The 14,062-nt window shown below is 41.6% G+C and overlaps 1 protein-coding gene across 2 annotated transcripts in view; it reads left to right on the top strand.

Annotated features, from left to right (window-relative positions):
• Positions 1 to 14,062, top strand: part of LOC122549503 (fibrocystin-L-like) — a 243,183-nt gene that overhangs the window by 119,100 nt on the left and 110,021 nt on the right. For both annotated transcript variants that reach the window (XM_087986185.1, XM_087986184.1), the window contains exons 39-44: positions 1,110 to 2,097; positions 5,250 to 5,498; positions 6,562 to 6,711; positions 10,010 to 10,184; positions 12,131 to 12,287; positions 12,999 to 13,155. In XM_087986185.1, the coding sequence (XP_087842311.1) occupies positions 1,110 to 2,097; positions 5,250 to 5,498; positions 6,562 to 6,711; positions 10,010 to 10,184; positions 12,131 to 12,287; positions 12,999 to 13,155 (1,876 nt within the window). The remainder of the gene's footprint in view (positions 1 to 1,109; positions 2,098 to 5,249; positions 5,499 to 6,561; positions 6,712 to 10,009; positions 10,185 to 12,130; positions 12,288 to 12,998; positions 13,156 to 14,062) is intronic.

The following is a 14,062-nucleotide window of genomic DNA, read 5'->3' as shown; positions in this document are numbered from 1 at the left end:
GAGTGTTTTTGGAGCTGAACCCATCCAGATAGGTGGGGAGTATTCTATTATACACTTGACTTGTGTCTTCTAAATATGGATAGTCTTTGGAGAGTAAGGAAGAGAATGACTCACCAAGGTACTCCGAGACTCTGACCTGCCCAGTTGAGTTTCACATCAATGCTAACCCTAAGTATGTAAACAGTAGGGGATTCAGTAATATTAACACTATTGAATGTTAAGGGTCAGTGGTTAGAATTACTATTATTGGAGATGGTCATTAGCTGGCACTCGTATGGTGCTAAATGCCCAATTTGTTTGTCCTCATCACCTCCAGTGAGAGGACAATTGCCACCCAAGTCTCCAATACAAGTCTTGAGCTTTCAAGCTTCTAACACAGACCCTGGGCTGACAACTTAGCAGTTTGTGCAAAACACCAGGGGTCTCATCACAGTTTACTTGGTTTATCACTTCCTCGAAGAAGTTGCAAGGATAATGGAACATTGTCCTCATCTTTTTCCACGCCAGGTCTCCAAGCCCTTAGGCTAGCACTAATAATCAATTTGCATTGTTTAACCTGGAATTGCAGTAACACAGTGTCTTTTGAACACTGTGGTAGCCTACCTCACTCAGCACGAGCTCCACACCTATTGGTTAAATCAGTTGTGTTACTGGCTCACAATTTTCCTTCCTTGTGCCTGGTATAAATGTCCTTGAAATTTATTTTGCATTTGAATGTATTTAGCGTGATATTAACTTTCTTCACATTCATCTTTGCTTTTATTTGGGACTTTTTTTTGCAGAGGACCTTCTGAATGTTGTGCTCCCTCAGTTCCAGCTGTGTGATGCTCTTCTACATCAGAAGTGCTGTACAAATGCAAGTGTTTGTACCACTAATGGTTCTCAGTCCTGTCATCATGTTGTGCTATTGAAAAATCTTCATGCTTCATATTTATCTTCAGTTGGTATCTTTTCCCCTCTGTCTCTGCTAGTTTTTAAATTGTTTCTCCACTCTGAACTACCAGTATTGTTGATTACAAGTAGCTAGTATTGTGTCATGTCTACAGGTATAAAATCAGTTGATTGCTGGCCAGCAGACATTCTCATTCTGATGTTTTGTTCTGTTTCAGGTGAGAGTTGGAATACATCCATGTGTCGTTGAAAGTAGCACGGAGAATGAACTTCTATGTCAGATAGATCCTGAGGGAGCGATGGATATTGGCATTGCAGCTCTGGTGTCCGTGACAGTCCATAACCTCGGCACAGCTATCAATACAGTAACCAATGAATTGAGTCGTCGTTTTGTGCTGCTTCCTCACATTGATGATGTTAGCCCCAATGTTGGGTCCACAATGGGAAAGACCAGAGTAACCATCACTGGGTCAGGATTTGGAGCTGACCTGAGCGCTGTCAGGGTCCAGTTAGCCAATGTACTTTGCACGCTGGTTTCTGCAAACTACACACATGTCATCTGTGACTCTTCAGCTTCTATTGCCTCTACTGGGATTGTCACACTTTCTGTCCATGGCATCCCAGCGGTGTGTAGTGGCACCTGTGACTATTCCTACACAGAGAGTGCAGCACCAATCATACTGAATGTGTCTTCTCCAATCCTGACTACAGTTGACACAGAGCTTACTATAAGTGGCAGTGGATTTGGGAACAGTGTGGATGAGGCTTTCGTCCTCATAGGAAATGCCAGTTTTGTTCCAAGTGATGTTTCAGACAGCAGCATGAACTGCAGAGTAGGCCCTTTGCCTGTTGGCAAACATACACTCATGGTTTTAACATTGAATAAAGGTCTGTCACTAAGAGGGATTTCCATCACCAGTGCTACCATAGCTTCCCTCTCTCCAGCATCAGGAGGTATCCATGGTGGTACCACATTGTTAATAACAGGAAATGGTTTTATCCAGGATGAAACCATTGTGATGGTTCACAGATCTCCATGCCACCTTCTTTCGGTCACTCCAGGTGAAGTTAAGTGCATCACTCCCGCTGGTCCCCCAGGCACTGTCGATGTAAAGATTACTGTTCGTTCTACAATGTATCCTGTCCTTAACTTTACCTACAACCAAACAGAGACTCCAGAAGTTCTAGCTGTATCTCCAGTAACAGGTAAGTAGTTGTTAGAACTTGATCTCCATGCTATGTTTCTGAAGTAATTCCCTAATCCCAAAACCAAGGGTGCTTCTAAAACTCGTGACAACACTTGCCCTCGCACTAACACTCCCACTAAAATAAACACTCCTAATGCAAACAGTTCTAACATGAACACTCCCTCTTCCATCAACACACACCTAATACCAACACACACACTAGCACAAGCGCTCCCTCTCACACAAACTCTCTCCCTGATGTGAATTCTCCCTCGAACACAAAGACTCCTCACGTTAAGATTGTCTTTAATTCTTCTACTCCAACTCCCAGCAGTCAGGCCTGACACAGCACTACCATCTCCATACTGGGCAAGGCAACAAGTCAGGCCTCAAATCTACCCCAGTCAGAATAGGATTAAGCCCAATGCTGTTGACACCAATTTGATCCACACTAACCATCCAGTTGATTGAACCAACTCGTGGGCCAGGGACACAACAGCAACTCTCAGTTGTGATGGTAACATACACTTTTGCACACATGGTGTTGGTTGGAGCTATGGGGTAGCGAGGGCAAAAATTCCAATTCCTTACTGTACCACAAACACTGTCTTTAAATGGGCCCTCACCTGAATGTGGGCCCTGGCTTTAACACCACGCTTACTCTAACATTATTACACACTTTACCAGGAAGGCTTTCATTCATAATAACTTTCTCTTTCACATGAGTGATCACTTTAAAATGGACACACCGTACCTTTGTCAAAGGGAGGTTATGCCGAACAAATCTAGTGAAATTTTTAAAGGAGGTGACCAAGTGTTTGAATGAGAATCGAGCAGTTGATGGAGATTAGATTCCCTACAATGTGGAAACAGGCCATTTGGCCCAACAAGTCCACACCAACCCTTCGAACAGTCACCCACCCAGACCCATTTCCCTATCCTAATACACCTAACACTATGAACAATTTAGCATGGCCAATTCACCTGATCTGCACATCTTTGGATTGTGGGAGGAAACCGGAGTACCCGGAGGAATCCCGCGCAGATACGGGGGGAAATGTGTAAACTCCATACAGACAGTCTCATCAAACCTGGGTCCCTGCCAGTGAGGCAGCAGTGCTAACCACTGACTCACCCCCAGTTTTTATTGATTTCAGCCAGGCCTTTGACATGATCCTACATGGAAAACTGATTTTAAAAAAAGTTAAAAGCTCACGGGATGAAGAGTAACTTGGCATGTTAGATCCAAAATTGACTCAGTGACAGGAGAAAGAAGGTGGCGATCGAAGATTGTTTATGTAATTGAAGCCCTGTGCGTAGTGTCTTAGCACAGGGATCTCTGCTGGGTCTGTTATTCTTCGTGATGTAGGTGTGAATGCAGGGGGTAGAGGCGGAGACAATATGTAAATTTACCAATGACACAAGATTGGTCAGATGGTTGACGGTAAGGAATAATGTGTTGGGTTACAGGAGGTTATAAACAGAATGGTTAGATCATTGGCAGATGGACTATAACCCTGATAAATATGAGGTGGTGCACCTTTAAAGAAGGAACAAGACAAGGGAGTACTCAACGAATGGCCAGAAGCTAGAAAGCTCAGAGAAACAGTTGTTCGGGTGCTTGTCCACAGGTCCCTGAAGTGGCAAGACAGGTTAACATTATTGTAAAGAACTTATGAGGGACACTTAACTTTATCGGTTGCGGCATGGTTTATAAGAGCATGGAAGTTAGGTTGGAGCTTACAGAACATTTTGGTTAGACCACAGCTGGAGTACCGTGTCTTGTCCAGGCCACCATATATAGGATGGATGTGATTGCACTGAAAGAGATGCAACAGAGATTCACCAAGATGACTGGGATGGAGCACCTTAGCTATGAAGGAAAACTGGATAAACTTGGATTGTTTTCTTTGGAGAAGGGAAGGTTGTTGGGGGACATGATTAAGGAGTATAAGATTATCAGGGGCATGGACAGGGTGAACGGAAAGCAGCTGTTCTCTTTAGTTGATGTATCAATAACAAGGGAGCATAATTTTAAAGCAAAAGACAAGAAATTTAGAGGGGATTTGAGGAAAACCTTTTTCACCCAGAGAGTGCTGAGGGAATATAATGCATTGTCTGGGAGGATAGTTGAGGGACAACACCTCACAGGCTTTTAAAAATATTTGAATGAACATTTGAAGTGTCATAACATTCATGACAATGGGCCTAATGCAGGAAAGTGGGACTAGTATAGGTATATTTTTTGTGGTCTTGACTCAGTGGGCTGAAGGGCCTCTCTATACTGTACAATATCATGATTCCCTTTAGCATGGACAGTCCCTTTCACACAGATACTGCCTGCTATGAACAGTCAAAGGGCCAAGTTATTTGACATGATCTGAGAGCCCATGAGCTGTTCAGTCTACATCCTTGGCATCACATTGTCAATGAAACTCATATACCACATTACACATTATTCAAATAATCCTGACTATGCTAGGAGTTATACTGGAAACCAAATTATGAAACCTGGCTTATGTGATTCATTTGTGTATGGTGGAAGCTATAGGTATTCACATACAAGACCTATTCTTTGTAGGCAAAAAGATATATTCATACATTGCACCTTTAACATTGTGGAAAAGATTATCGAGACTGCCAATCCCTGCTACATTTCCCAGAGCAATGGCCTGACCAAATGGAGTCTACCCACCTGGCCTAAGTTAAATCAGCTAAGATTGACAGTTAACATGCCATGCTGTAACTCCATGCCAGTAATGATCAAATCAATCAGCATCCTGTTCTCATTCTATATGAATTGATGTTCCTTTTCTAAATTTGGTTTCTTGCTTATCAGATCTGATGAATATCTGATGAAAAACCTAAATTTTGTGTCTGTTTAACAATATTTGAGTTCTGTACTATCAAGCAATTGCCTGTGCAAGAGGTTAGATTTGGAGAAGTGCAAATATCTTGAAGGATTCTATGGTTGGCAAAAAAGTAAATAGAATTTGCACCACCGAAACTGGCCATCCAGTCCACTGGTGAATAAGCTCCATACAAACCTCATAACAACCAATTCCATCTCATCTATTAGCATTTCATTCCACTGTGTTCTCTCTCACACATATCCCCTGAAATACATCAACAGCCTAAAGATTCTCAGAATTCTTTCCCTATTGTTTTTAGGTGTAAGTGAATCAACAATCACCATCATTGGGTCGGGATTTGGATCTTCTGCCTCTAACATCACTGTCTCAATAGACAATGTCTTGTGTAAAGTGACCATGATGAATGACAGTTGCGTTCAGTGCATTGTGGGACATCATGCTGGTGGCACATTCCCTATTTTTCTGAAACACGAGAGGTGGGGATACGCATTGTCTGATCTGTCCTTTCAATACGAACTCAATATAAACAGTATCTTTCCAACTGAAGGTAAGTACGGAGTTTCAATTTTCTTCAAATTTCTTTGGTACTTTTATGGAGACAAGAAAATAATTGGATTGAAATGTTTCATTGTGGAAGGGTGGGATAGTGTAGTTGTTTTATTCCAGGGCTAATAACCCATGGAAGCTGGTTTGAGTCCCAGTGCAATCAGAGAGTTAACTTTCAGTTTAACAAATTTATTCAGATAAAACTGTCCTGGTGACAGTGATTTTGAAGCTGTTGGGTTGGAATACAACCCAATCTGCTTCCTCAGCATACCTTACGAAAGGACATCTGTCCTCCTTACCTGGTCTGGACCTACAGGTGACTCATGACTCATGTTCCTCATCAATGTGGTTGACTTCAGACTGTGCTCAGATTTATTCTATTGAATCACTCAGTTGTACCTCTACCCTTGAGAGAAATTTAGGGATGGGTTGTAAATGCCACTAATGCCTATGTCCTGAAAATGGAGAAAAAAATCACTAATGAGATATTTTAATTAATCAATGTATAAACTATTTCTGAGAGACACAGACCTGCAAGAGTGTTGTTTTGATCCTGTTAGTTTAGCTGATGTCTCTTGGGACAGAGTGCCAGATTTCATCTTCATGGCCCTGTTCTAAGGAGAGAAGCCTCACATTCTGCTTATTTCTTCCATAGGCTAAGTGTTTACTCAGCCAAGTTTGATCTGATTGTAGCCTTAACTTCACTTTCCTGCCTGTACCCCTTAACTTCTGATTATCTTCTCGAACAAAAATCCATCTATCACAGCTTTAAATGTTCAATGGTCCAACTTTCACAGCCCTCTGTTGAAAAGATGAACACACACTGATGATGCCATATGTAAGAACAGGCTCAACTCCTGCAGGAGCTCCTACAGGAAGAGACATGCCTCCAGAGTTCAGAACAGACACTACCATTTATAACCCAAATACATAACCTATCCCAAATGTTTGAATTAATTAAAATGACAGTAAATGAATCCTAGGTTCAAAGACATTGAAATCACATTACATCACGCACCTACAAGTGTTAATTAGGTTTTAATTTTGTTTCCTCTCATATACAGGAAGCTTTGGTGGTGGTGCATTACTAACAATAACGGGCATTGGATTCGACCAAGAAAAATCCAAAGTGTTTGTGTGTGATGGTGAATGCAAGAAGATGCCATCAGCCTCCACTTCCAGAATTCTGTACTGTCAGGTGCCACTGCATAATGGTGAGTATCAGTCAATATTTGATTTCTTATTGTGAAGTGAGGAGACAGACCACAAGAAACAGGCTTTTTCACAGAAGGTGGGTTGTATCACTCCTTCAGCCCTTTTGGTGCTGTAATAATCTCGATGATAGGGTGGGAGGAAGTGAGGATTGCAGATGCTGGAGAGTCAGAGTCAAAAAGTATGGCGCTAGAAAAGCACAACAGGTCAGGCAGCATCCAAGGAGCATGAGAGTTGATGTTTTGGGCACAAGCCCTTCTTCATTCCTAATGAAGAGCTTATGCCCAAAACATTGACTCTCCTGCTGCTTGGATATTGCCTGACTGCTGTGCTTTTCCAATGCCATACTTTTTGACTCCATGATAGGGTGGCCAACTATGATTGGAAATACAAATGGAGCCTTCATCCCATGACTTCTCACTTCCGATTCTTCACCCCCACACACTTGCCATTGATTGTTGTACTTGGCCATCCTGTCAGCAAACTAACATCTGACACCCAGTTGGATACTAAAAAAATGTTTCCAAATGATTGGAGATTTCTTGACTCTCATTTTTCCAATATTTTTAGAAATAATAAATATAAGTATTAAAAACATGAAAACAAAATCAAAAAGTGGGCAGAAATTTAACAGAATATAGTGAGATGAGTTAGGTGAAACTTTCAGCAATCCAATTTGACATCAAGATCATTCAGTTGCATCTTGTACTCTTTTCTCAAGCAGCATGGCAAGATTCTCACTAGACAGCAGTGAGTTCCTCATTGATACTCATTATTTCTTGTTAAACACCTTGTTAACAGCCAACTCTCCATGGATTGTGATCTTACCAACTCATCATACAAACTTGCCATCAGAAAAACATGACATAGAAGCCAGAGTAGGTTCTTGGTAGGCTTTACACATCACTTGCTTTAAAAGACCTCTATGTTGGCCCTGAGCACTAACATCTTGGACAAGTTCCATGGGCACCAGCCATACAAACCCCACACCCATGGACATTGGTATCCATAAACTCTGTGAACTGTCTTGGCATACCTCTAATCTCTCTCATCAGATGTTTATGTACTTCAAAGCTGCACCTTGGGCTGCATCAGCTATTATCATGATAATGCTACAGAAAAGACTTTGTGCTCAGGGAAAAACACTCAGTTTGTGGACTGAACCAGACTGCAATTCTGGGCTCTGTTATGAAGTTGAAGGCGTAAGAGAGAGTGAATGCTGTTCTGAGCTGAGAGATTACAAGCACCTGTGCATATGACTAGATAGCAGCCTCAGAGTATACTAGAAATTTGAAAATCTGTAACATTTGGCTGTGAAATGGATACTTGAGTTTTGGTTCCTGTATTGACAACAATTCAAATTTAACCAATCTGTTTGAATTACGCCCCAAGATACTAAAACCCAATCATGTTTGAATTTATTGTTTTGCCAACTTCAAACCAATGAGACAATCCAATGCTGAGGATATAAAAATGCAGACATTTTGAAAATTAGAGCGAGAATAACTGCCATTGAAATATAAACTAGAAATTAGGAAACACTCTCTATCAAAGGTACCTTTTCATATGAAACATACTCACAGTAAAAAGAAAGAAGACGACCCAGGGAATTCAGCAGCCAGAAGAGTGAAGTCACAGAAGATGACACTGGCTCTGTGGATTTGAAATTAAGCTGATGTAATTTTAATAAGTGTCTTATTGGAACAGCATATTGTTATAGAATTGGAGGCAGATAATGAACAGTTAAGAGAAAGGGGGGCTTAGAGTTGTGAATGGTTGTTGTTTAATGTTCACTCTTAGTTAAAAAGTAAATTGATGTTATTTCTTTAAATAGTGGAATTTGGGAGTTCTCTGTCACTCATATTTGAACAGATTATGAGGCGAAGCGAGGTGAGCTTTTCTGGGTGTTGGTTTAATTAGCAGAGGAGTTCACGGCTGTGTTGTAACAGCTCTTTGCTGTTGTCATAGTGCTCACTCATTTTGACCCGACCTGGATACTCTCAGCATCCCTGCCATGCAGTTCCTTGCCTGCCGTTTTTGTGTTTTGACCCCTCAGCCAGGAATACAAGAATCATATTACTCCTGTCTTTCCCTGTCATTTAGTACAAACACAAAGCTAGCAAGCTTGTTACAGTTGTCTGCAGGCATCAGTTCAGTCATGAGGGCAGGGCATCCTTTGCTCAGGGTATCCTGGCACAGTAAGGGCAGCCTCCAAAATGAGTCCAGGTACTGCTCAGGACAGTCAGAATAATGATCTTCTGCTGATAAAGGGGACATATCCAAAAGACTGGCAGCACACCATCTGTCTTGAATGTTCATATTTATTTTAGGCTGTTTTGCTCTTGGAAATAAGAAAGTGGCAAATATTCTGGAAGATTAAAGTGGAAGGTGCATCTATTATTATAGAGTCATAGAGATGTACAGCATGGAAACAGACCCTTCGGTCCAACCCATCCATGCTGACCAGAGAATGGGAGATGTAACAAGCGAGTGGGTAGGTATTGCAAAGGGCTCACAGAGTGAGTGGTATTTCAGATTGCGGTGGGTGAAGATCAGTGAAGAAATGTTACAGGCAATAGTGAGAGTAGTAGAATATGAGACAGTAACAGGCAAATCCAATTGAGGATACTGAGTAAGTATGAGGTAGCAGAAATAAATGGTGACACTTGTGTTGACAGAGTAGATAAGGGCATTGACCTTCTTCCTACAGAACAGGGCACTCCTCCAGATGGCTGACACTCTTTAACCTGAGTGAAAACCTTGGGGTGACATAATATGGTGTCGTAGGCTGCATTGTTGGTGCTGGGGATGAAGAAGTCCTGCGTTTGTACCAGTCCATTCAACAGGACCTCCAGGTTACCGACTGCAATGCTAGATGCCAATATTCTCTTGTCTGCCACGTCCAGGACAAATACCAGAAACTGTGCCATTGCTTGCCTGAATGCGCAAAATAGGTTTATAAATATGTTGCCAAAGCTAGAGATGCGGTGAATTCTGGGATCTCCGTGCATGATGAGTTGCTTCACAAATGATATGGGGTAGATGTGATGGAAATCAGATATGATTCTCACCGTAAGGGCTGAAATGTCAATTAATAAGGCAGGTTTGGTGAGATATGGCAAATAAAAACTACTAGGCCTTTCAACTTGAATCATGGTCCCAAATATCCAAACAAACCTCCAATTGTATTGTGGAGATCAGCCAAATACATTTTTAAAAGAAAATGTGTCTTAAGAGTTACCACCAGTTGCTGCCTTGGAAACTTGTGAATTTATCCACTTTTAACACTTCCTTGCGCAGGTACTGACCCTGAGCTGGCGTGTGACGTGGTTGTTGTAAACGGTAATGATTCAAGCAAAGTGTCCAATGGCTTCACCTACCTATCAGCTTTGACCCCCGTAATTACAACCATTAACCCCAGGAGAGGAGGAACTGGGGGAGGCACCAAGCTGACCATTACAGGGTCAGGTTTCTGGTGAGTTAAGACCTCCATCACACTCGCAGTAACCATTACTGCTAATTATAACTAAAAACAGATTTTTATATTAAATGCTCATAAGCATGGAGTGGAAGTGCAGGGGTAATGTCAATGGCCTGGTAATCCATAACCCCAGGCTGACACCCAGGCACATGGGTTCAGAACCCACCATTACAGGTAATGACATTTATATTCGATCAATATCTTGAATTAAAGGCTAACTAAATGATGAGCATTGTCATCTGTCACAAAAAACACATCTGTTAACTTACTTGGTCTGATCTGTGACTCTAGAACCATAACATATCTATCCTCACTTCTATCAAGCTACCACAAAGCAAGGGAATGAAAGTGGACAGACCACCCAACAATGATGTAGACACACTGAACAAAAACAGCAAACACAGCTTTTGCCAATTCCTCATTCTCAAAACATGAGAAACTTGTGCAAACATTGGGAGAGCTGTCCCACAGACTAGTCCAGCAAAAGCTTAACATAGTCATACTCAATAAATCAGCACCCAACAGATAATGCTGCAGAAATCCCTATATTTGTAAACCTTCCATCCCATTGACAGGACAGACCTTGCAGAAGTGACAACATGGTGGTGTAGTTTTGGGTAAAGTCACGATAGTCCCAGAGGATCATGGGGCTGCTCTCTCATTAGAAAGATGAAGAGAGAGAGATAGAGAGAGAGAGAACTGGTGGTGAGTTTATTCTGAGGGTCACCATGCCTCAGGCACCCCTCCCAGAATTCAGTGATTCCTCACTGAGGTGCACTTCCAACTTGCTACCTGATACCTCAGAGTGTGCATTGTCAGACTAATAGCATTACATCTCATTCTTCAAGATTCCAATTTGGAGTGATGACGGACCACAGGTCAGAAATATACTGCCAGTCATGTCACTCTCCAAACAAGGGAACAAGTGTCCTCCACCTATAAGTTTAATTTAAGATATCAGTGAGAATTTAATGGTAGATTACTAAAGAGGAAGCAATGGTAATGTAACTAGACTAGTAATCCAGAGACCCAACAGCATAGAGTGCAATTTAAATTCAATTAATAAATCTGCATTGTAGCTGCACTTATGACCAAGATAATAATCATTGATTGTTGTAGAAACCCAAAGGGTCCACCAATGTTCTTTAGGGAAGGAAACCTGCTATCCTCACCTGGTCTGGACAAAAGTGACTCCAGACTCTCAGCAATATTGCTAACTTCTAATGACCTAAAAAATTTCTATTCAAGGACAACAAAGGTTGGCCTTTCCAGTCGCACCCTCATTCTATTATTGAACAAAGGCAATAAATTTAAAGTCTGGAAAGAGTTTCTATGCACACAACGTACATTATTTGAGACATGACATACAGTGATTGTAGCTTTGTTCAGGCAAAATGGGGTGACTTTGGAGCTATGGTTCCAAAACTGGAGATCTCCTCAGCTCATGCCTGGGTGGGTAATAGACTAATTGAAGCAGAATCATCACTTATCATTACATCAGTGACCACCTGGTTGGGAGAAGATAAACGAAGTTCTTCCTGGTCTGTTTTCCTCTGACAATTCCTAAATTCCTACGCTTTCACCATTGGTTTGGAAACAAAGCAAAAATATTGCATATCAACGTAACATCTGCAGAAATTCCAACTTAGCCAGTCCTTTATTTGTTCTCATGATCCAGACAGACAGTTTAAAGGAACTCCACATAACAGTTGAAAAATCTTAAATAAAAATTAAAATGTTTGCATTCAAAAGTATCTCTAAAATCAACAATACCACTTCATGAATAAAAACAAAACGGATAAAGGATGGAAAGCTGTTTTAATGTATGTTATCTGTGTATAATGTCAAATACCTGATGTCAATGTAACTGCTGTAGAAAGGGTGAATGTCACTTGCCAGAAAGATATAATTCTCTAACAATGTTTTGTTTATCCTCTCAGTTCAGACATAAGTGAGAATAATGTCATTATAGCTGAAACTCCCTGTGAGATCCAGTCTGTGAATGAAACCAACATTGTGTGTGTTACCGGCGCACATTTTCCATCACAACAAACTAAAGTTATCGTGAACGTACGGGGAAATGGCATCGCCAAGCTGGTAAGAGAAAGTGTGTTCCCAAGGCTTTAGATCTGGCTGATGGAGTTTGTCTTCTTGGGGCAAAGTGATGGATATTTTGGTGCTGGGGATCGGAAACTGTGACATCAGCTAGATAGCAGCGTAGTACCTTTCTAAATTCTGGGCTCTGTTCCGGGTCTGGGATTAATTCTTGGCAGAAGATGATTCAGCCTTCAAACTGAGACATGAGTTGCCAACCCTCCAGGATTGCCCTGGAGACTCCACACATTGAGGTTTGAAGAGGTAGATATGGCTGGCATTAGAAATAGGTTTTATTATCACCTGTACTCAGGTACAGGAGTGCAGTAAAAAGTGTAGCAAGTCTCCATTCTCCAGTGCCATCAGAATTAGAACTGGAAGAGCTTTCGAAGCGCTTATGTGTTTATTTTTACATTTCCTTTGACTACAGAATTAGTGACCTTGTCCCATATAAAAATGTGTGGGCAGTGCTAAGGATGAAAGTGGAGGACAAAGCGATTTCTCCATTTACACTGAAATTACACTTGATTTTGGGTAAACCTGTCAAGTTGAGGGGTCGGATACCTATAGGAACTGTCAAAGTCTCTATTCATAAACTTTGTCTGAAAAAATGCTCTGATTGAAGTGATTTTGTAAAAGGTATACCTATATTTCAGGAAACAGTACAGGGCCATTAGAATTGTCTGTATTCAACCAGAATGTTCTTTGTTTCAGGACAATGCAGATTTCAACTACATTGATGTCTGGTCCTCACGTTACACATGGGGAGGTGACACACCTCCTGAGGCAGGCTCACTTGTCGTTATCACCAGAGGGCAGACTATACTCCTGGACCAAAGTACCCCTGTCCTGAAGATGCTTGTCATTCAAGGTAATTACACTAAAACCTCATAAAGGAATCAGAGTATCACTGCATGGCCCAGGGAGCAAGGTCTGATACTGAGAAAGACTGTGCTACACAAAGCATTAGCACATTGGACTCACCTTTACACATCAAGTTAATGAAATGGTTACACCACAGAAAAAGGCCATTTGGCCGATCGTTTCTGTTGGATTGAAGTCTCCATTCTCATCCATTTGTGAAGGTCCTATGCAAAAAGTGTAATGAGCAATCCAAATATAAAGAACCCAAAGACAACCAGAAGGAAACTGCAAATAATTGAACTCACGGGTTTGATTCGTTCTGTTCTGTTAGAACTGAGATAATTGATTTTATTTTTAACTGCCCTTAAATATCCTCTGTTTTGTACTGAATTCTACAAGGTGGAAATGTTGGAAGGCCCCACATGGGGAATGGGGTGTGCATTAGGGGAAATGCGGAAGATGTTAAACCACGTTTTCGTACTAGAAATGGAAGCAATGTCCATGTGGATATTTTAATCAACATTTTCAGACATGTTATGACAAACCTCTGGAATAAGTGAGACTTGAACCAGACTCTTCTGGCCCAGAGTTAGGAACATTACCACTGTGGCATTCCCCACCCCACCCCACGCCCCCCCCGCCCACCAGCCATGAACATTGCCTGCAGCTGTGCTGTTACCTCAGACAGCTTAACTTTTTTTTAAGAGTGAATGTTGAACCTGTGTCTCACCAACAGCTGTCTGCAGGATATTGAAGGGAGAGGATTCTCAATCAGATGCAGGATGCAGCTGGAGAGTTCCTGTTCATCCTGGCTTCATGTGTATGATTGTAGGCTTGCCTTTGTGTTACTAGTCACAGGAAACTGAGAGTGAGAGAAGGTAGGGCTCCAAACTCACTCTCCACTTTGCACTTTC

The sequence above is a fragment of the Chiloscyllium plagiosum genome, unplaced genomic scaffold (genome assembly GCF_037043375.1).
Source record: "Chiloscyllium plagiosum isolate Xiang-an unplaced genomic scaffold, Cpla_swu_hap1 HiC_scaffold_4, whole genome shotgun sequence".
In the NCBI taxonomy this organism is placed as follows: Eukaryota; Metazoa; Chordata; class Chondrichthyes; order Orectolobiformes; family Hemiscylliidae; genus Chiloscyllium; species Chiloscyllium plagiosum.
This window is presented reverse-complemented; position numbering and strand designations above follow the sequence as displayed.